Here is a 24,544-nt window from a genome sequence, read left to right as displayed (position 1 = left end):
TAATCTATCATTAAATAATCTATCTACGATGATCTATCATTAATTAAAAAAAGATACTGAAATGGGATTGTGTAAATATATTTATAATCAATAACTGCCTCGGTGGCCGAACGGTTACCATACTGGTCTGCCACGCAGGGTTCCGGGTTCGATTCCCGGGCCGGGAGAAATATTTGTTTTGCCTACATTTATTTCTTTCTTGAGTTTGAGTGTAATTTGTGGTTGTCTATGTGGCCATAAGACATACTCGTACCCGTGACACAGGGCTTCTCTACTGCGGGGCTGTGAAATAAAATAAAAAAAAAAATTTTTTTTACGTTATTTCAGGTACATTGTCCTTAGCCAGATGTATTTGTATTTCGTGTAGAATGGGCCAGGCCTGAAATTAAATAATGTGCAGTCTTTGTAAAACATTGTATTTTACATTTCTATAGAGTTTAGCAGTTTAAGCAAATAATTATAGTTTGTGCCCGCGTGAAGCAAAATTGCGAGTAAAAGCTGGATTTTGTTTCAACAAATCCTGGTTCCGCAGGTGCTGGTTTTCTCCAAGACATTGTTCGCGCAATTCCTGCACCAGCGGGCTGAGAAGCAGGCCGACGGCGCGCTGACTTCCTCGGTCAAGAACTCTGCTTACGACAAGATGCACAAGCGCATGATTGCGCTGCAAGGTAACCAATTACTTGTCACATAATATTTCTTGTTTGTATTATTGCTACCTATTGGTTTATTGGGATTTTTTTCCAAGTGTTCGATCTTTGTGTTAATAATAATTATAACAAACTAGTCGAGTAATTTCACAAAAATAATTGAATATCATATTGTATCGATGAACTTAAAAATTACTATTATTATTAATAATAAGATCGAATAACCACAATGAATTCAATCAATTCTATTGGACTCGAACCAGCGTCTGTTGCCGCAACGTGGCTACGATGTCCAGTCGGATCAATGGAACTTTTCTTTGGATCTGTTTGATCTTTGTATTAATAATAATAACAGCACCTTCGAATTTGACGCTTATAGATGCTATGCAGTGGCATCACTGTGGAGCTGCTGCCGCGTCACTACTAATTTCCATACAATTGTCGCTACGTCTAAGGTTCTATCATAATGTAAACTAGTGTATCTTTCCAATCACAACGGCGTTTAATAAAGTATCTTTCTTCACGTATACCTCTTCCAAATTAATTCTACTTCAGTACAACTGGCGAGTCTTTTTAAATATAATACTGCTTCGTCATACTCTATCTTCAGGCGGCCTAGACAATAAATACCGTATCTAAGTTAGTAATAAACAATTTGCAAACTTACCAAGTGTAGTGCCGAACAACCAGTGCACTCCCAACAGACGCCTGATATCTCACTTGCTTGGACTCCCGGGCTGAGTTCCCTACTTTCGTATCATACTAAATTTGTTAATGCTGATGATATAACAAAAGTAATACAAACAAAATCGCGACATAATTCGCAACAAGGATATTTAGCAGCATTGTTGCAGCGCCACTGTTGTGATACGTCTATTATTTAATATTAATTTTCTTCGTAAATGCTGATGCAGGAGCAAAACCGGTGAAATCCCACGAGATCTTAGTGCTGCTCCTGCGCCTGCGCCAAGTGTGCTGCCACTGCGGGCTCATCGCCGCCATGCTGGACGAGGACACCGCGGACGCCGTCGCCGAGGACGCGGGCCAGGACTTGCTCGCCGAACTCAATAAGCTGTCTCTGGAAGACGGCAATCGGAGAAAGGTGCATTTGCAGACAATCACGCCAACTACTTGCTCTCTAATTACGAAATTGCTATGAGTGCCAGAGAAACGAAATTAAGGAAATTTAGACAAATTGGTTTCCTAAATTGGTTCTGTTGGCAATCAATCCCGGAACCTCTTATTATCTCAGCTCGAGTTTAAAATTGTTTCGTGCTGAATCGGTTCTTTTGCGCAGGTCGAGGAACGGTTTTAAACGGCAACACTGATAGAAGTTTGATAATTCGTAGGAATTAGTGTTAAAGGCAACACTTCACCTTATTATTATTATTAGAGTGGCGCTATTCAGGTTCTATGCGATCCATCGCCACTGCGACCATTTAATGATCTATTGTAATCACCACTATTCCTTGTGAGGATTAACAAAAGATTTCCATATCAGAGCCGTAACAAAGAAGAGGAAGAAGACGAAGGTCCCGAGCTAGAAAGCACGACGGCCGCCGAAGCCATTCGCTCTGTCCTGTCGCCCAACAACCCGGTGTTTGAACTCTCGCGTATGTCGTCGAAGATCAGCGCCGTCATGAATTGTTTGAGGGAAAATGTGTTTGCTAATAAGGGTAAGTTTTTTTCACTCCACTAGCTTGGAAAGGCTTTCTTTCTCATTAGAAATCTGCGCGTAAAATAAATAATAATAAATAAATAACGCACACACTCAACATAGCCCCGCACTAGGGAAACCCTGTGTCGCGTGTGCCATAGACACACACATAGACAACCACAAATTACACCCAAACTCACGAGAGAAATAAATGTAAGCCATACAAACATTTCTCCCGGCCCGGGAATCGAACCTGGGACCTCTGCGTGGCAGTCCGGCATGGTAACCGTTCGGCCACGGAGGCAGTTAAAGTAAAATAGTTTATGAAATTCGAACTGCCCATAACAATGCCCTGTGGTGTACCTAACTTTTTCTTTCGATGAAAATAAACGTTCAACTACGCAATTTGTCGTAAATTACGTTGACATTAAATTGACAACGATAACTAATTTTGTTTATTAAAACTGTTTTGTTATACTTATAGAATAGAATAGAATGAATTTATTGTGTGAATGTGATGAACATAATTACACCTCCCAATCTAACCGTCCTCACAATGTACCCGCTACGGGCGTACAATGTTTAAAGTACGTTTAATCAATGTTTAAAGTACAAATTAATTATGAAATCAAAATAAACTTGTACATGAGCATATTAATTCTATTACGTTAATTTAATTTCATTAATATTTATTCACATTGCTTATTATAATAAAAATCATTCAAACTGTAAAAACTTTTTTTTCACTTCAACTGTTTTTCTTTTATCTACCATTTTCCTCGCTATAGTGAAGTCAAAAGTTATGTGTTTCGGCAGCAAAGTTGTTTTGCGTTTCGTGCCTTGAAACCCTCGCTACGCTCAGGAATCTTTTTGAATCCTAGGGTCGTATTCTAGAACTCTACTCAATGCTCAAGTCAGGATTTGAGCATACTTGAGTATGATTTCAAGCACTGGAAATACGACACTAATGGCAAGGACTTGAGTATGATTTTCAGTGCTCACTGCAATACTCAAGTCAGTATTGAGTAGAGTTCTGGAATACGACCCTTAGAGTCCTTCGTTTAGTCAGGTTTCAATACAAGCACTCGTGTCAATCATCAACTTTCCAGCCTTGCATAACAAATAACTAATTCCATACTGGAGATGTGTTGTAGGAAATCATAAATACGTTTGAGTCGGTTGAATGTATGTAGCGAGAGTTGGGCAGTGGTAGCCTAGTTGGAGAATGATTGGTCGAAACGCCCGTCCACTCAACTGACAACAGCAGTTCTCGCACTACGCTGCTACTTGACTCTTTTTTTAATTAGCTTATTAGGTTCCACTGCTTGGCAATGGTTTCCCCCAAAATCCTCCATTGCCTTCTGTCTTTTAAACCTTTTATTTCCACACACATTAATTACATAACTAAACTAAACTTAAGAGATTACTTATAGATGCAAAAATAAATTAATATATACATTAAATGATTTGTGACAGTCTCAGCATTTATATGGTTATCATAGGTTTTCAGCCTGTCCCTGATCTTTGCAAAAACATTTGTAATAGCGCTTGTTTCGCAAACTTAGTACTTGGTAACATTATGAAACTAAGTCTAAACAATTCGACCCCTCCTACGTAAAGTATCGTATGTCGAAATTGCCAAGTTTACAGGGGAGCGTTTTAAAGTTCTGAATTCACTGAAAAAGTGATCACCATAGATCATCTAACCGATATCTAGGATTTTATAATACTCTACGTGTTATGTTCGTTTCAGTGAATTCAGAACTTTAAAACGCTTCCCTGTAAACTTGGCAATTTCGACATACGATACTTTACGTCGGAGGGGTCGAATTAATAAATAATTCCTTTCAGTTAAATTAAATAAATAATCTCTATTTAAACATCATTGTACATTTCACTCTACTCTAACGGCATTTCTAATCATCTTCTGTATGAATTTACCTTTCCTTGTATTTCCTTGTGCACCCTAATTCTAAACCAATCTATGGCAGCATTTATTTAATTACCTATTGCCACAAAACAAGGATAGTCCAGTAGTGTTTCTTTCTGCACTTTTTCAACATTGTCAACATTTTTTCGTTCATATGTTGTTTAAAGTAGGTAAGTTATTGCAAATTTTCGATGCAGCGTATTTGAAACAGCCCCTGAACCCCATTGCTCTGTCCTTGTCTTTGGCGATGTCCCAGCACTGACACTCAAACCCGTCAAGATCGTCCAGCCAACGCCTTCTCGGCCGTCCCCGCCGTCTTTTCCCTCCTCGGGCACCAAGGAGTGGCGACGTTCGCCCACTTCTCGGGTTGCACCCAGCTAACGTGGCCCGCCCAATCCCATTTGAACCTGGCTGTTTTGCTACCCACATCAGCAATGCCAGTCATCGAACGCAGCGTATTATTGCGTACTCGGTCAATACGTTTAACGCCCAGAATGCTGCGCACTATAATGTTTTATAAATTAATTATATAATATCTATACTTCAGACCACAAAGCGGTGGTAGTGTCGCAATGGACGTCGGTACTGCGTCTTGTTGAAGCAGAGTTAGAAAAGGAGCGTATCAAGAACGTTACGTTGAGCGGAAGCGTGCCTGTACCTGCGCGGCCGCCTCTCATTGATGCCATTAACAACCCGAAGTCCAATGTGCGGGTAAGTCATGTAATCCGTTTCACCACTATTATACGTCCCAACCCCGGACCGGGTCTCCTTTACGGAGAGGGCTTAGGCTTATGTTTCCCCACACTATACTTTTTTTTGGAATTAAGAAAAACGTAAACGAAAAAGCAGTGATGTTAAACCTTTTTCTTCAGACAAACAGATAACAAACTAAAAAAAAAATGACACAATAATAAGTTATTATTTTATAAAAAGGTTCTGTTTAAAGTTCGTAACCTCTGTTTCTTTAAGTCTTTTACAGTCCAAGATTTTGGAAATAGATTAAGATTGTAAAGATGGAAAGTCTTTTTTAAATTTTTAGTGAAACCCTGCAATCCCATGGACACACGTAGACAACCACAAATTATACCCAAACTCACGAGAAAAATAAATGTAGGCCATACAAATATTTATCCCGGCCCGGGAATCGAACCTGGAGGTCTACCACGCAATACGACACTACGTGACAACAAAGTTCATACGTACTTCACATGTCAGTTTTACTATGAAACTAATGTAAAAATCGATACGATAGCTGTCGTGATAGCTTTTTCGTGGCAGACCTCCTAAGACCTCTCTGCGTGGCAGACCGGCATGGTAGTTCATCCACGGAGGTAGTTGATGCTTTCGAGTAAAAGAAACTTAAGAATTAGATAAATTTAATGAATATGTTTGAGAATTTAGTTTTACAGTATTTATTAAATTGCTTTGCTTACAAAATGACGGCGTAAAATGGCACCTGATAAAAGATCCAAAATTGCCTTCTGTCTCATGCTAAAAAACAAGAAAGTATAGCATCATACATACGTATAAGGGGACTTGATACGTTTTCCAAGGACTGTGTACCTTCAACGACATGCAGGTTTCATAATGTTTTCATCAGGCGAGCAATTTACCCCTATTTGAATAAATATGTTCTTTATTTTTATTTATTGAATTGATATTCAATTTCTTTTTGTTTGTTGTTCGATCTGGCCGGATTCGAACCGACGTCTTCTACCAAAACGTGCCAGACGCTATGCCAACTAAGCTTAGTTCTATTCGAATCCGGTTGGATCGAAGGATTTTTTTATAACTGGCCGATCTTTGTATAATAAGTAAATTTTGTTTTTCCAAGGTAATGCTTCTGTCGCTGTGCGCGGGCGGCGTGGGGCTGAACCTGTGCGGCGCCAACCATCTGCTCCTGCTGGACCCTCACTGGAATCCCCAGCTGGAGGAGCAGGCGCAGGACCGCATCTACCGCGTCGGACAGACCAAACCTGTGCACATTTACAGGTAACTTATTTCTTCTCCTTTAGCCATTCTCAACCTTTAAAGTGTAGGCTTCGTACAGTTTACGCCATCTTTCCTGGTCTTGAGCAGGTTGTAACCACTTTATCTTTTCTGTGTCCATATTTACTGACGGGTTAGAAATAGAAATCATTTATTCCAACGCCGCAATATAAAAAAAAAACACAAAAGTAGTGTAGATAAAAACAAAACTGACACAATAAAAAACAGCGTAGCTAACATTGAAACAACAAACTTTACTATAATTTAATACTATACTGACATGTGTGCGGCTGTGGCGTATGCAAAAAGATCACATTCAGCTAAAGCCACAGCCGAGTATGGGCTGTGACGCTGGTTTTCAATGGACCTTACTTTAGGCGAGTAAACCCATCCACTTGCCCAAGGCGTCCAGGTGAGCGGTATCGTGCGCTGCCATCCTTTGGAAACCGTCCCCTTCTTCTAGACTACCTAACCGTGAAACATATAGATAGTCCCCCTTTTCTCTCGTCCGTTTGTTGACTGCACTCCCCACTGGGATTTGCACCACAGTCTTCCTCAACGTAACAGGGCCTACCGGCAGAAAATGAGAATGGAGTAGAGCTGTACCTCAACTCCATTCTCACCATCTCCCGGTTAGGCTAGAGAACCCACTTGCTGAGGTTCGTGTATTACGCATGTCACACCCGTTAAGCCCAACATATTTTTATGTAAAAAAATCAGATTACCTTTTTTTTGAACAAGTACTGTTACACTCAAAGATCATTAACCTTGACAACTTGGACGTGGGAACGTTCTTATTATAGCAAGCAGCATGGAGTTCAATTTAAGTCTTCAGTGTAACAACTTTATACATTCGGCACACTAACCTTTGTTTACACCGTTCTAATTGTAAATTACATCATCATTCTCAACTTCTCATCCCACTTAGATCATATTGAAGGCTCGAATTCTTTAATACTCACATTACTGCGTTCTGGTTTTGGTAAGGGATGCTGATGAAATTACAGTCACATGGGACTTATCAACTTATGTCGCAGGGTCACCCCGTCACTTGATAATCACTAAAAATAGGTGACTACTACGCCACCGCCAATCGCAACTACTCTGGCCCCCAAGGGGGTTATTTCACTATTGCAAAAACAAGAATTGACATAGCTTTCTGTTTGTCCATAGATTTTATAATAAATCCGTCCCACGTTTAACAATTACATCCCTCTTTAAACTCACCATCGAGCATATAACCAGATATAGGGACGAAATGTCATTTAATTTGTTTGAAAACTATTCTGCCATGTCTTTACGGTGACAACTGCGTTCCGATTGGTAAGCCCGGATTTGAAACAATTGACGGGTGTCGTCAATTGTTTCACTACAAGTCGACCAGTTTAACTTCCCACACCATCGAATGGAACAGAGATATTATCTTTATTAAAATAATTGAAGAATATTTTTGGAATATACGGAGACGTACACACAAGTCAGTTGTTGGCGCTGTACTATTTCAATTTTCTAATTTGTGATTTCAGCGCAAACGAGAGTTGATATTCAAAAGTGATATTAGGCCCATTTGCCTGATAAGTTACCAGGGATGGATGGCCCTTATTTCGTCTCTCATTCTGTATACTCAATGTGTGTGAGTATTGATTGTACTGATGTTGTATCTGGTGTTTGTATAACGAATTTCAATTTATTGCGTTTTTTCACTTTGCATTGCAATCTTCCTACAAAGAATAATAATAATAATGTGCCACACAAAGACACCAATTGTCTGATTCCAAAATAAGGAATTCCCTCTACTATGAGTACCAGAGCAACGGAATTCATTCTGGGGCACTTGTACACTATTTTAGCTTTCTAATTTGTGATTTCAGCGCTAAGGGAAGTTGATATATAAAGTGATATAAGGCCCATTTGCCTGATAACTCTTACTTCGTATCTATTTCTACTTATATACTCGATGACACTCACCAACGATAAACTTGTCATTCGAATTCTCGCTACACCGGATGCGTGACAAAACTTCAGGGAATACATCGATCATTCTTGTTTATCTTCTCGTATCAAGTAGTTCGTATCAAGTAGTATCAAGCGGTTCTCGCAATTAACAATTGATCAATCGTTAATCGCAAATATCTACAATTAACAATTAATCAATTTTCAATCTTTTCAATGTTTTTGATTAACAATTAACAATTAAAACTGACAATTATGATAAATTGATAAGGCATATGGGGGTGAGTTAGGGCTTTGGGTGTGGCGGCCTGTTGGGGGCCTGCTGGGGGCAGGTTAGGGGGCCGGTTGGGGGCCTGCTGGGGGCAGGTTAGGGGGCCCGGTTGGGGCCCCGGTTGGGAGCCCGGGGCCTCCGACCGGGCCCCCCAACCGGGCCCCCAACCGGTGACCCGAGCCGGGGCCCCCAAGCGGGGTTCCCAACCGGGGACCCCAAGCGGGGTTCCCAACCGGGGCCCACTAACCGGCCGGAATTGATTTTAATTGCAAATTTAATTGCAATTAAAATCAATTCAATTGAAATCAATTGCAATTAAAATCAATTGCAATTAAATCAATTGCGACGCGTCGCAATTGATTTAATTGCAATTGATTTCAATTGAATTGATTTTTTAATCTGATTGAATTATTGATTGAAATTTAATTGATTAACGCCCAACACTGCTCCGTGTATTCCAAAAAATATTCTGAATTTATTGTAATAAAGATAATATCTCTAACAATGCTGTGCTGTTCTATTCGGTGGTGTGGGAAAAACCGCAAAATGTCTAATTACAAAACAAACGGAATCACATTTCGTCGGTAATTAAATATGTAATTTTGCAATTTTCATCCATCATAGCAAAACTCAAGTTAACTGGTCGATTTGAAGTGAAACAGTTGATGACACCCGTCAATTGTTTCGAACTCGGGCTAACCAATCGGAGCGCTGTTGTCACAGTAATGATATGGCAGAATAGTTTTCAAACAAATTAAATGTCCTTTCGTCTCTATTTCTGGTTATATACTCGATGAATCAATCTCAACTTTAGTGCTTCTCAGTTGCATACTGTCCAATGAGTTAATCGTTAAATTAGAATGATTTGTTACACGTCACAAGTCTAGAATGTGGCCATGATTCATAAGCTAAATTGCAATTGTGAGTTAACTGTGATACACTTTCCTCTATTAGTCGCGGTCGCCCAACATTGTGCATCTGTCACTGTCCTCTCTGGTTTGACCACCGAACAGGATGAGTGGCGTTGAAACAACCTTATTGAACAATGATAAATATTTTCTTTTAATTTCAAACGGACAGTACAAATTCGCAACCCTCGAAGATTGTTTATATGTATACAAATCTCATTTCCTCTTTCATAAATGGAGGGCATTATTCAGTTTTCGTTATAAAACTCACACTCTTTTATTGATAAATAAATTTACATATTGGTCTTCTTGTGATTTATAAAACTAAATTTCTTTTTTGCGTTGGTAAGTAATGGGCCATATTCAATTTTTTTTGTAAGACTAACTATTTTCTTCATAGGTGTTATTGCGATTTTATTTATAAAATTAATTTCGAATTCGATAAAATTAGTCTTGTGTATCATCGTTATACTGCGAAAACCAATTATCTGGAATTTTTATAGAAAATGACTTATAATTAAACGCGACAGACGCCTATGTAAAATGCAAATATTTACATAGTTTCGGTAAGGTTATAATGTATAGAATCATCTGTGACAAATGAACGGACAACCATGGTATCTGTAAGAAACATTCGTTGTTAAAATTTCAATTGCATTTATTTCAAAATAATTTTTTTGTGAAATAATAGGGGTTAAAGTATGAAATTGCCGATTTGTACTGAAAATCTAAATTGTTTATTTTTTAAATTTTTAACAAATTTATTTAATCAAAATAGTTGCCATTATTATCTATACATTGCTGCCATCTAATGGGAAGGTTATTAATACCTTTGGGATAGAACTCCGACGATCTAGACTGCACAAACTGTGTGAAAGCATTTTGTACTGCCTCCTGGGAAGAAAACTTCTTGTCACGTAGATAATTGTCCAAATCACGAAAAAAATGGTAGTCCGTTGGAGCAAGGTCTGGTGAATACGGAGGATGACGAATGGTTTCTAACTGCAGTTCCTGAAGGGTCAAAATGGTTTCTCGTGCTGTGTGAGGTCTCGCGTTGTCGTGGAGCAATAATGGTGAAGATCGATTCATGAGTCGGGGCTGTTTTACTGCTAGTTTTGTCAACATGGTTCGGAGTTCGGCACAATAGACATCTGCCGTTATTGCTTGACCAGATCGGAGAAAACTATAGTGAATAACACCATGCTGAGACCACCAAACAGTTACCATTACCTTTTTATTGGTAAGTTTTGCTTTAGGACACTGTTGTGGCATTTGACCTGGGGTCAGCCATTGCATTTTTCTTTTCCGGTTATCATAAAGAATCCACTTTTCATCACATGTTACAATTCGATCCAATATTCCTTCATTTCTGTACCGGTTCAACAAGGCAACACAAGTTTCAACACGCGTTTCTTTCTGCAGATCAGTCAAATCATGAGGCACCCATTTTTCGTATTTTTTTATTTTATTGATTTGACGCAAGTGAGTCAATATTGTGGGTAAGGTAACGTTAAACCATGCCGCTAATTCCTGGGTAGTTTGACTAGGATCGGCTTCCACTATCTCTCTTAATTCATCGTTATTCACCTGTGTGGGCGGTCTTCCTCGTGACTCGTTCTTTAAGTCGAAATTTCCATCACGAAAGCGTTTAAACCAAAATCGCACGGTGCGTTCATTAGTAGACCCCTCTCCAAACGCAGCATTGATATTGCGGGCTGTTTCTGCCGCGTTAGTTCCGCGTCGGAACTCGTATTCAAAAATCACTCGAATTTTCGCAGTATCCATCTTTCTTGTCTAAATTGAATAACAAAAACAATTGAAAGTCGATATTCAAATGTTTCAAATTTAAAAAAAAAAAATTTCACAGAAACCATTTGAAAAAAGTTTCATTCGAAAACCTCAAACCATGAAGATTCTATGAAAATTCAAAGAACCTATTGCAATAAAACGGCAATTTCATACTTTAACCCCTAATATTTTATTTTCCCAGTACAATAGCGATATATTGTTTTGTTTTTGTAAATGTCCTATCAAATTTTTTACGCGTCTTTTCATTTAACACGCATCCTTAAATAATAAGATCTTCAGTTTTGTGCTTACAAGAGAGGGTGATAAGAATGCAAATGAATTTCGGTAGCACAACACTATGGGGCGTTTGATCATGAGGTCCTGTGTTCGCGACGATGGCACGCGATAATCCAAAAACTGCGTATTTATGTTTATTATAATTTTATTGTTCTGTTGCTTATAGCTAGTGTTAGGTCATGGAAAACTTCAAATTTCAAAAAATTCATATTGTTCAGAAAAAAATTTTTACGAATATTTTTCTTATATTTTTTCCACATTTGAAATTACTGAACGAAAACGATGTAGCCATTATAAAGACTTTTTTATCTATGATTTTTTTTTTCGTTGTTATTTACTCAAATCATTTAGATCTCGTTTTACTCTACTTGCTTTTAATTACACAGCTTCATTTTATAACTCATACTAAGTAAAACTTGAAAAGATATATCTAATTGTAAAATACAAACGAGCCTCCGAATTATATTTTTCCAATTTTTCAGAAATTTTCCTGGAAAAATGTCCACCATTTCAAAGTTTTCGGAAAATATCCCAACAGTATTCATAGCACAGTGAATTCGCTAATTTTATACCAAACAATCAGTGTGATTGTCTGGTTCATAAAAGAAATTAAAAAGTAATGTCATAATTTTTTTTATTTCAATAATCTACGAAATAAAATCTTATTGCCAAGCAACTAAGCAATCCGGTGTGATCTCGCTGAGGTAATCTGATTGTTTTATTTTCTAACCAACCAGAAAGGAGGAGGTAGATTGTTAACATTGCATTTAATAATCAAAACATCCGGAAAATTGTAACAAATAGTTTACGAAAAAAAAAAATATGTCTCACGACGATTGCCACATGTTTTCCATTCATTACAATAGTTTTTTCAACGGTCTGTCGCGTGTAGTTCTGGTATTTTAGAAAGCAAATTAACATATCTCACCGTTGCCAAGTATGTTCACGAGGAATAAACGTCTTTTGGATATCAATCAACATTATTATAGCGCTACAAAATACGCTCCGTAAGGGCGTGTTCCCATTATGTGATATGACGACAGATTCGTACAGTTTAAAGTGTCGTGTCTTTTATGTTTAAATGAAGTTGTTCACACATAGAACAACACGATGAACTGTCGTTCACATTGACTTACAATTATATGGACGTCGGGTCCGCGCTAAAAAGTGTCCGCACTTGTAAGGCGCTAAAATCGTATACAGAGCGCGACACTCCGCTTTAGTCTTCATTTGTTCTACGGACAGCGCGATACTGCGATGACATAACAATTTAAATTTCGAATAGGTTGACTTGGGACATATTTTCGTGGTTTTTGTATTAGACCCGTCGTCCATTTATTTGTAAGTCAATGGTCGTTCACGACTTTTTTGACATTACGACAACATACTGTCGAGACAATGGGAAGAGCTAGAACGACATATAAAAAACGTGACGATAAAAATGTGACGACAGATAATCGCAGCTTCAAACGATTCTGTCGTGCAAACGACAAGCCGGCTGCCATGAACCGATAAATTGTCGTCACGTTCTAGTGGAAATAACTAGACACAACAGTTGTTCAAAAATAAAATAAAGTCCACTACACAGTCGTGATATGGAAACAGCTAGACGCGACAGTCGTCCAACGATAAATATAAAGTTACGACATAATGGAAACGCGCCCTCAGAGCGATGGTAGAACAACAATACAGACAGCCTCAGTATAATATCACCGATGGGTTAAGACTGAAAATCAGCATTGCTGAGTCTTCATCCTTTTTTCCCATTACTGTTGTCTGTTTTAATTGTTGTGACAGGACGAACACGTCGTGCGCCTAGTGTTAAGCGACATACCTGCCCATAGCACTGCAGTGCCACTCGAGAGCTTTAAATCGGACAGATCTGAGAGACACTGCCTCCGCATATGTCACCTTGAGACGTAAGTTGACAAGTCCCATGTGCCTGTAATTTCACCAGCACCCTTATAACCTTAGAACTCTTTCACAAGAAGCTATACATAGCTACGTTTAATATATTTAATGTATTTTGCGGATAAATAATTGTATTTTTTTTTTTTTCAATACAGCGTTCAGGTTATGAAGGATAAGGGTGCTGGTGAAATTACAGGCAAATGGGACTTGTCAGCTTTATGTCTCAGGGTAACTGGCGCAGTGGCACTGTCCCTCAGTTCTTTACGATTCAAATCTCTGATTGGTACTGCAATTGCTACGGACTCGCGTGTCATTTACCATCACGCGCACGTCTTGCTCGTCCCGTCTCATGGTAACACAAAAAATAATAAAATATTTTTGTTGAATATCATAGTGTTTTTAATAAACACGATATTCTTATATAAACATAATGTGAAGCAGAAACAGAAATAGGTAGGTTGCAGTGCTACCCTACACGAACACTTTCAAAATGAGCTCTGGTACTACATATCCGATATAACACTGCACGAACTCAACCAGACAAACGTATCTCTACTCCCATACGGTTTATTCAAATTGATACAGTTACAATTCATCGTCAGCGTGATGTATTTATAAAATGCCGTTAACATGCCTCGCCTGGCACAAACCAAAGCAAAATTGAACTAAAGCGGAGCAAGGGAATCGGTCCCGTAGTGTGTCCAAAACGATTTTATGATCGCCACGAGGTGGACGTAATTTATGTATTGAGAAATTAACGTGAATTACAGTGAATTTATTTCCAAAGTGAGATGAATGTGGCATGTTTGTGGAAACGCAAACTTAATTAAAACATTTTACAATCGCTTTTTGAATCTCTTCCAAGCACTGAAATTCTGCCGCCAGGTACTGCAACTGTTATGGACAGGCGTACCGCTTACTACCAGGCACATTATTTGACTTACAACTAGAACTTTAGTTTTGTAAACTTTTTAGCTCACCGCCCATTTGGGCAAGAAAAAAAATGCCAACGCCCACAACTTTAAAAAATAAATAAAATGCTTCCGAGGCCCCTACCGCCGCCCTAGGACTCTTCAGCGCTCACCGGGGCTGATAAGGTCCACTTTAGGAAACTTTGGACTAGAATAATAGTGTCTTGGTTCCGCGCTGCACCTTGCGAAAAAATTAAACAGTAGCGTGGGTTACATTTTTTTTTTTAATTATACCTATGTCAATTCTGCATGAATTTGGTTTTCCTTGTTACGTTTGGGATTTCGAAAACAAAAGGCGGTCTCGCATTTCACCTTCACTCCTATTTGCCTGAATACCATGCATTAACCGAACTTCTGGAACTTAACTGAACTAGAACACGATCGCATGAATACTTTAAATGGGGCCATTCGAGCATCGCGTATATCACGTTTATATTTATTGTATGGCCAATAGCTTGTTTTATAAAATATCCAATCATATCGAGTTCTTAGGTTTTCGCGATTGTTACACATAGGAAATGAAACTATTTTTCCGGATTTAAATCCCGTATATTTGTTTTTTCAAACAAACCGACGTTTCGGGCGCTTTACGGGTCCCATGGTCACGGTTGACTCGTCGTTTGTTTGAAAAAACAAATATACGGGATTTAAATCCGGAAAAATAGTTTCATTTCCTATATCCAATCATTTTTAGTGTTTTTCAAAGTGATTACCAGCTCGTAGCCTTGCTTTGTTAATAAAGCCATACGTAAAAAATACTTTTACCATATGAAAGTTATACAGTCGATACAATCACTGTATACAGTTGATACAAATGACGCACTACTCACTCTACTTATATGAAATTATAATGTACGTTAGAAATAATCTGTCTTCATTTGGTACTGTAAATGTTTCTGGCATCCCACTTCGCCGTACCGGTCATTTGAGAACAGTCCCTCGACGCATGGCACTTGCAGAGAAAAACCCGCGTGTCATCGGACCTACTTACTATGAGCGTTTACCCGCTACACAGAAAAAAAGGATTTCTACTAATAAGAAAGAGCAATTTCTCAAAATATTTGCTAATTCTGAAAAAATATTTATTAAAAGTAATAAAATATTGTCATTACAAAAATACTGCTTATCTTTTTCTAATACAATTTTACTCTTAACTTTATTCTAACTTTGAGACAAATACGTTCACTTCAAGATTTTATTTCATTTCTAATCAATTAATTGGACATTACTTACATCAAGAAATTTTTACTTCTTACATCAAATTTAAATAATCTTAAATGAATTCAAAATTTCTTGGGTGTATTTAAGAAAATATATTCTTAAACAAAAAAAGAAGTAGTTTTCTATTCAGATTAATATTCTACATTCTAGAGTATATTCTTAAAGCAACATTTCGTTGCGTTTTCATAGTCAATGTTGTCGTGACATGTCGCCGAAGGCGCACGCGGTAACGATTACTTTTACTTGTGCTTGTAATCATAAAAATCATAAACAGTCATTTATCCAAAGAAACAATACGTAGTATCTCTAGTTTGTTAGGGTGTTATTTAAGTCATAATTTAAGAAATTTGGTTACAGCATGAAATCAAATTACGCATGCAATTACTTCCACCACGCCACTGCTAGATGGCATTAGTTGTACTCTGAAACGCGCTACCGTTTTGTTAACTTCAATAGTATAAAGTCATCTCATATATTTGGAATCATCAGTGCTTTCTGCCGCTGTAGCATTTATACGGTACTGAATGGTCCTCAGGTATTTGAGAAGAATCCGTCCTATTTCTGCTACTTTAAGGTTTTTTGGCACTGAACTGTATGCTTTCACGCTAGTGAGACATACGTTGGGTCCATAACCCTGTAAATTTACCCTTTTTGATATTACAAAACATAAATCTTCAGTCAAATAATAAAGTACCTCTCAATTTCTCACTCTTTTTCAAATCAAAATCGGACATTTCTAATAACAAATAAATATTTTGTTGAATCTAGAGTGGCTTTGTGACTTGAAGTAAATTAATTTGCTCTTGGATTAAATATTTCTGTCTTGTAACTAAAATACACTTTTGAGACGTTTTTTTACTATTATCAAGTAATTATTCTCTAGCGTCTATAGCGAGAGGATCGATTTATTGGATTTAATAAATTTGTCTTCATAAAAAGAATTTTGTCTTTTTCTAAGTAATCTGTTTTTACCGTGTACTCTCAGACTTGAACCGTCTGACGAAACATTTAGGCGCCGGCTGAAAGACTTTTTCTTGAAAAATCCTATATACTCTGTAAAAGAATTTATGGACTTTAAATTGTAACGAATTCAGTATTTTCTATTTTTATATTTTTATTCTGATTTTTACCGCATTAACATGCTCTTGTATAGTTATCAACTTATGACGATCCTTGATGGAGAATGATATTTGATATGTAATTTAATGACAACAATATTATATAATGAATTGTTAATTTTCTAATTATTGTGTGCTTTTCTTATAATTTTCCTTTTTGTCTGACGATCTCAATATAATTTCTTATACTTTGACATGTAGTGCAATTTATACTGTAATGTTATATTTGAGAAATAAATGAATCTGAATCTGAATCAATCTCAAATGGCTTTGTTTGATTCCGCGTAACAGTGCAAGTGTTGTATCAATCACTTTGAAAAAATATATAATAAAATTGAGGGTTTACACTGATTGGTATACGGTGTGAAAACACGATTTCTAAAAATTATCACGATAGAAAAAAAACACAAACTTCGAAATTTTACAATAAAACCGCTGTATTCAATAGGTACTTTACATATACCAATGTTATTTTTTTTATATCAACTTAACTAAATAGAAGACACATAGTATCGATATACATTTTTCAAATAGTTTTAATCTCGGTTTAAAAAAAAAAATTTGAAATAAAGCCCAAGACCCAAGCACAAGAACCGTATTAGTACGGGAAAAATATTAATTCGAAACTAGGTAGTATAGACTTTTTACCGTGAAAAAGTTGCCAGCCAGTCTGAAAAATTGTAATTTTGCAGACGTGCCCTCATTATAATATTTGTTATTATTTCATATACACTGTTGCAATATTGTGTATCAGAACCGTGCTCGCGTATTTATCTCTGACTCTGTTGAGACCAAGACAAAGGAAATATGAAAACGAAATCGGTATTATAAAAAAATAAAGAAATAAAAATAAAATAAAAATCATTTATTGCAGATAATACACAGTCCATTTTGTTAGTAAACTTACAAGCTTTCTATTGTACTGCTAAAAATAAAATGAATTAATGAAATGATACATGATACTTGCTAAGTTCACCGAGCTCCCAGGACTTGAAGTTCGGTGAACCTAGCAAGCAGATCGGAGTCCCACCTATCCCCTATCATTATGAGAACTCTGTTTGAACTCTCTCGCACTCTGCGCAGGCAGAATGCCATCTTTTTTCGCATTAGTGCGCAAAAATCCTCTACTCTAGCGTCGACAAACATGCCTGACGCACTGCAATACGAGGAAGCTCAAACAGAGCCCTGAACACATTATTATACATAATGGGTAGTTATAGGCCTTCTGAGTGAAATCGACCCATAGGCTGCGTGTGTAGAATGTCTGGCAGTATGTTTTAAAAAACGTTATTTTAACTTCAGCTGTACAACGAGCCAGCACGTTACCCCGAACTGACAAAACCCTGCATTCCCTTTCTATGTCTAAGTTGTCATATAAGTTTTCTGTGACTATGTGCCCAAGGTATTTAAATTGTTTTATGGTACTCCGCTAAGAAATAGAGGTGGAGTAGTTTCTGAATATTTACTGCCTTTAGATAACATAAATTCACTTTTCTTTTCGTTGTACCTCAAACCATGTAAAAGTGCATAATTCTAACAAACTTTTAGTAATTTCCTCAGGCCACCAATCGACGGGCTCGGCAGCACCATGTCGTCGCTTATATTAGCTTAAGTTATTTTTACAAACATCATCAATAAAACACCCAACATGCATGCTGCTGAGCTCCTCGATCGGAGACATATATATATTATACGAAATATAATAAATAAATATTAGACAACATCACTTACGTTGCCCTGATTCCAAAGTAAGTAGTTAAAGCACTTGTGTTATGGAAATCGGCAACAACGACGGTACCACAAACACCCAGATCCGAGTTAGTTTTCTACGTTGACACGGCAGGGAATCGTATCCGGGACCTCAGAGATGGTAACACCAAAAAAACCAGTTGACCATGGAAGTCGTCATCAATATTACAAATCATATTTATTTTATAGCCATTGCGGCTATTATATTTTGTTTATTACGTCGTTATCGCCGCTGCCGTTTGAAGTTTGCCACCAATTTGTTTTTCAATATAAACAACAAACTATTTCTTTCAACGACGACCCGACCGTGCTGGCATCGCGTATTATTTATTGCTTTTAATTATGTAACTCGATAAATTTATTTCATTCTCACGTCGACGTGAGCAGAAATCGTTAAAAGTTACAGTGAAAGTAAAATGTGTTGCACACCACCACCACCATTGCCATCAACTCATTTGTATGTCCCGCTACTGGGCACGGGTCTCCTCTCAGGCGAGGGTTTAGGCCATAGTCGGCCACACTGGCTGGTTGAGGACTTCACACGTTTCCCAAGGGTTATGAACCTTCTTCGGCGTGTAGTTTCATCACGATCTTTTCCTTCACCGAAATACTTAGGCCGGAGGCGGTCAGTCCTTACGGACCGTACGCACAGCTGTGAAACCAGACTTATGGTAAAATGTGAGCCCGGATCCGAACCCTTAGCCTCTGCTTGAGTGGCGGTAACTTAAACTATTAGACTTCCACGGCTTCAGAAATGCATTTTCAAATGTTGATTATTTAATTTACAACTCCGTTGCCTTTATTATTCGAGATTTTTTTAGGTAAACTGCAAACACAAATCTACACGCGATCTGACGCAGTATGTGTGCACTTACTCAAAATAAAATGCTTTCCAAACTTTTTTTTATAAAAAAAGAACTTAACAACTCCACCAAACCAAACTATCACTATAGTTTGGTCTAACTTCGGTCACTCCATTTGTGGATCAGCTGTCAAGGTTGTCCAGTACCCGGGCGTAAGCGTAAGACAATGACCTGTTACGTGAAGATTTGGCGCTCCGCCAGCGTGACACACACTGTCGCTGGTACAAGGGAACGCTTATAAGGCTGCAGGAAAACGTTTGATTTACTGCTATTTCGCTCTGGAACTTGTTAATTGCCTTTCCCATTTGTAATGTTTGTTTTTTATTTATTTATTTATTTTATTTTTGAAGGTACAAACAGCTTATATCACAATGTAATAGAAACTATATTAAATAATTATAACAACAAAAACAGTTCCCTACTGATAAAAATACAATAGGAAAATAGCATTGACTAAATAACTAAACGACATTGTACACACACACACACATTACACATTATAGAAGCAATGTTACATTACGCAAATTAGATTACTTTAGTAATAAAAACACGAATTAGATAATACCTTCTTAACGTACGCACAGTTTGTGTTAAACAAATCAAAATCGTAAAGAGCAGAAACTTTGTTAAAATTATTGCTCGCACGCCATATAAACGAATTTTTGTAATTTTGCAAAGCGACAGGTAAATGAATTAGTGACTCGTTACGTAAATGCTTAGCTGGAACCCATAAGTGAATCTCAGACAGAAGCTCGGGGCAATCGACGATATTGGTGGTTATTTTACTATAATTTTTCTTCTCAGAGATGCGTTTAAATAAACTACGTGGAATGTCTTCTTTGTTAAGTAATAAAATTGACTTTGAACTGTGAACGGTTTGTTATAATTAGCGCCTTCAGCATACCGTGACGCTCTCCCAACTGAGCTACAAAGCGATACCGTGACGCTCTCCCAACTGAGCTACAAAGCGAACCAGCAGACGTTTTTCTATATGCTTATTGCAGTTCTTTGTTTTTGGTTTTTAACGACTCACCATTCTGTGAGAATTCTATGAAAGTTGTTTTTCACTCAGCCCTGGTACTTGTACTTTAGTAGCTACCAGCTGCTGACAAGAGATGCCGCTTTAAAAATTGTAATATAAAATTTTATTGAATATCACGGTGTTCTACTACCATGATATGATATTTTAGTAGCAGTACCTAGAGCTCCTTGTGAATGAGTTCGTCCATGGAAATAGACAGATAGATAGATACTGCGTTCCTGGGTGCTGGTGACATTAGAGACACATGGGACTTATCAACTTATGTCTCAGTGACAGTGCGTTTCAGATCTTTGCGATTTAAAGCTCTGACAGGCATGTCGCTTATGACCAGGTGTACGACTTATTCGTCCCACTCACTTGGTATAAACAAAAAGAAAATTCATATATTTTTTTGTGAATTATTAATACAAAGATCTAAGAAAAATTCCTTCGGATTCGAACCAGGACGATTCAGAACCTTACGATAACCCAGTTGTCGACCGATTGCTTTTCATTTTCATTCACAACACCTGAATCGAACGTCAAACTGTCGTATTCGAAACCGAACCGAACCGAAATGACGTCACACCCGTACTCAAGCTTCTCGACCGGCAAAGGCTACAAACGTTATTCAGAACACAGTTATCGAATTATAGTTACCGAACGTCCTTTTGTTTACAAAGCAAGAATTAATGTGGTAATCTTAGAATAATAACGCATAGAAACCTAGTCCGCACACGCTAAGTGAGGCAAATTGAAGCGCGCCAAAAGGGCCTACACGAGCGGGCGGGCCTTCAGTGCTCAAGGTCAACTTGCACCGCGAACAGATCAAGAATTTTAGCTAAAAATGACGAAATGTGCGGTAAATGATTGTAAAAATACGTCAGACAAACATAAAATAGATACTAACATCACATTCCACAAGGAAGTAACGCGTTTCAACATGTATTTTTATATAAATATTCACTAAAACCGAAAATTAACCTACTACTAAAACTAGCCTACATGAATTTGATTTTTGCCTCAATTGTGACAGTTCGTTTAATATGAAACTATCATTCTATTATTATTCTAAGGTGGTAATCTCTTATTATTTTAAATAAAGTCTGTTTTTGTCCAATTTTATTAATTTATTTTAATGCATGACTAATACAATACATACATACAATACATTCCTATATTTTAGGATTTTCATTTTTCTTATAATCTATTTCACCGACTAAATCTGTAAACGCTGTTGGATAACGATATCGTATCTGGGGGTTTACTCTCGATCTCCGTCGGACATCCGTCCGAAACAATTACTGTCAAATAAGTAGTGTTCGACAAAATTAAAAGACAAGTATCCAGTATGAAGCTTCACTCGCATCACGCGTCTTTTCATTTGGTCAAGTATTGCTCATTTGGCAGTAATTGTTTCGGACGGAGATCGAGTGTAGACCCCCCAGAATCCGAATCGAACGTATGACTCGTAAAGTTCTGAATAACACGGGAAGCGCTCTTAGGGTCGTATTCTAGAACTCTACTCAATGCTCAAGTCAGGATTTGAGTATGGTTTAAAGCACACGAAATCATACTCAAGTCCCTGCCATTAGGGTCGTATTTCCAGTGCTTGTGTTGCCAGTGCAATCCTGACTTGAGCATTGAGTAGAGTTCTGGAATACGACCCTTAGATACTAATATAACGATTCCGTTAAAATATTGAAAAGTTCTGAATGGGGGGTCCTGGCAGCGCCTCGAATTCAAACCGAAACTGGAGCAACCATTGTAGAGTCCAAAAGACTAGTGACTAAATGAAAACTCTTCCACAGATTCATGTGCGTGGACACGGTTGAACAGAGCATCCGAACACTGCAGCAGGCCAAGCTGGAGTTAGCCGAGAATGTTCTCACTGGCGCTCGCAACACCAACGCCTCTAAACTCACCATTGAGGATCTCAAGATGCTGTTTAATATGGGCCCGTCGTAATTAACACATCATACTGGATACTTATATTCTTCAATGCGGGTCAATAGGTATAAGCTTTAAAATAAGGTCTTACATGAAAATTTTAAATTATGATTTTGTTATTTTTAATAAACTGGCTGGTGCACACGACATCGTATACTATTACTAATTTTAATTACAAAAAGCATTAATTTAAATCTTCAGTTCATCAACTTGAGAAATGATAGGTTCTCCATACAAACTTTGGTCCCCTATGTCACCCACTTTAAGATTTATTTTTGTGATAGTAGCCTATGTCCTTCTCCTAGGTCCCATCTATCCTTATAAATATATATATAAACGTGAAAACGTAATAGACAGAGTTGCTATCGCATTTATAATATTAGTTTTGATTACCATGTGACCTACATACTTATGTCGTGTATTAAACCCTACGTAAAACCGAAATGTAACACTTTTCTGGCTGCTTGCATCCAGGAACAGTCCAAAAAGAAATATTAAGACTTGTTGGCGCACCATTATGAAACTTAAAAAAGTTTTAATATTACGTAACACAGCTTTTGTAATTTTTTTAAATTCATTATATCATTGACTTGGTTATAAAATGACATTTGAAATGCTGGTATACTATGTAATGTTTATTCCTAATTAGAAATAAAATATCGTTTAGTTTATATGTACTATGATGATGAGAGAATAGAAATGTTAGTCAGAGTGAGAGATGAGATGTATGATATTTTTATAAGAAATGTTTTTACAATAAATGATTGTTGCGTAAATTTATTTCTCATTCATATTCATTATTAATTCGACTTCAACACGGAAAATGTAAGTATATATTTTTTGTTTTAACGCAACGTTTCAACAATAAATTATTTGATTTCAATATCAAAATAATCAGAGATTGAACCCGGAGGAAATAGCATACTTTGTTTTTTTTATTTTTAACCGAGTTCAAAAACAGGAGGAGGTTCTTAATTCGAAATTATTTTTTGTGTGTATGTTAGGCGATAACTCAATATATGATAATTTGTGAACCGATTTTGATGACTTCTTTTTTTGTTGGAAAGAGGGTACTTCAGTAGTGATTCCATTTAAATTGAAGATAATTTTCCACCTCTAAAGGCCCATTTAGATGGGGAGAGTTTCTCGCACGCTTCGAGACGAAAAATCGTAGGCGATTCTCGTAAGCAATAATCGCCATAAGATTATCGTATCATAATGTTTACATTCAGGCAAGAACTAAAATCTCGCCTACGATTATGTCATACGAGACTCGTAAGCAACTTAATCGCCTCCTCGACTGTTTACACGGCGAAATATGTAGTAAGGAGATTCTTGCTTACGAGTTTTCGACTTGTCTAAACACAATCTCGTATGACATTTTTTCAAGTTCATACGATTATCGTACAAATCGGTTCGAACCGTTTTGAGTGCGAGAATTGCCATTCGAGTTCAGTGATTACTGCGGTATGACTATGAATATATCAAAATGATGCAAAAACCATTCAAATTTGAAACTGCTGATAATATTAAGTTCATTGCACTGTATAGAAATATAATTTTGATTTATCATTTTTTTTTAAATTTTATAACTACTGACACAAACAAAACTGACAATTATGATAAATTTATAGGGCGAGTGAGTGCGTGTGTGAGTGCGTGAGTGACTGAGTGAGTGAGTGAGTGCGTGCGTGCGCGCGGGCGTGCGTGCGTGAGTGAGTGAGTCAGTGAGTGGTGAGTGAGTGACTGTGAGAGTGGTTAGTGAGTGAGTTGTGAGTGAGTGGGTGACTGAGTGAGTGAGTGGTGAGTGAGTGAGTAGGGAGTGAGTGGGGAGTTAGTGAGGAGTGTTTATTGAAAAGTACATTTACTTGAAAAGTCGTGTCGGCCATCTTGGATTTAGAAATAAATGCTATGTTCGTAATGAGCACCCCCAAATACCTCAAAAACGATACCCAACTTGCCATTATTTGAAAAGTGCGGGCACGACTTTTTATCCTGGATTTAGAAAGGAGTGCCATATTCGTTACGAGAGCACCCTAAATCCTATATTGCCCACGCTATATTCGACCACAGAGGCACTCACTCACTCACCGTTATTTGAAATTTTTTTTTCGCTCTTGTTCCATTAATTCTTGTCTTAGAAAAGCAGTGATAATCAAAACACCCTCGCGCGCTGCACTCGTGGTAGAAACATCTGGCACAGAAACTCGAAATACGATTTTTGCTTTCGAGTTCTGTTTACACGGAGACGTTATATTGAAAGGCGAGGAGATTATCGCTCACGTGGACGGTCGATAATC

General features: G+C 37.5%; 1 protein-coding gene across 1 annotated transcript in view; it reads left to right on the top strand.

Moving 5' to 3' along the window:
* LOC113239919 (transcription termination factor 2-like) overlaps positions 1 to 22,493 on the top strand; it is a 31,604-nt gene extending 9,111 nt beyond the window's left edge. The window contains exons 3-8 of the mRNA XM_026477080.1: positions 533 to 668; positions 1,562 to 1,749; positions 2,149 to 2,323; positions 4,782 to 4,945; positions 6,069 to 6,226; positions 22,106 to 22,493. Of these exons, the coding sequence (XP_026332865.1) occupies positions 533 to 668; positions 1,562 to 1,749; positions 2,149 to 2,323; positions 4,782 to 4,945; positions 6,069 to 6,226; positions 22,106 to 22,262 (978 nt within the window). The 3' untranslated portion in view covers positions 22,263 to 22,493. The remainder of the gene's footprint in view (positions 1 to 532; positions 669 to 1,561; positions 1,750 to 2,148; positions 2,324 to 4,781; positions 4,946 to 6,068; positions 6,227 to 22,105) is intronic.
* The last annotated feature ends 2,051 nt before the right edge of the window (positions 22,494 to 24,544 follow it).

This window comes from Hyposmocoma kahamanoa, unplaced genomic scaffold (genome assembly GCF_003589595.1).
Source record: "Hyposmocoma kahamanoa isolate Upper Pololo Valley unplaced genomic scaffold, ASM358959v1 117, whole genome shotgun sequence".
Classification (NCBI taxonomy): domain Eukaryota; kingdom Metazoa; phylum Arthropoda; class Insecta; order Lepidoptera; family Cosmopterigidae; genus Hyposmocoma; species Hyposmocoma kahamanoa.
Note: the sequence above shows the minus strand (reverse complement) of the source record. Positions and strands in the feature narration are given on the sequence as shown.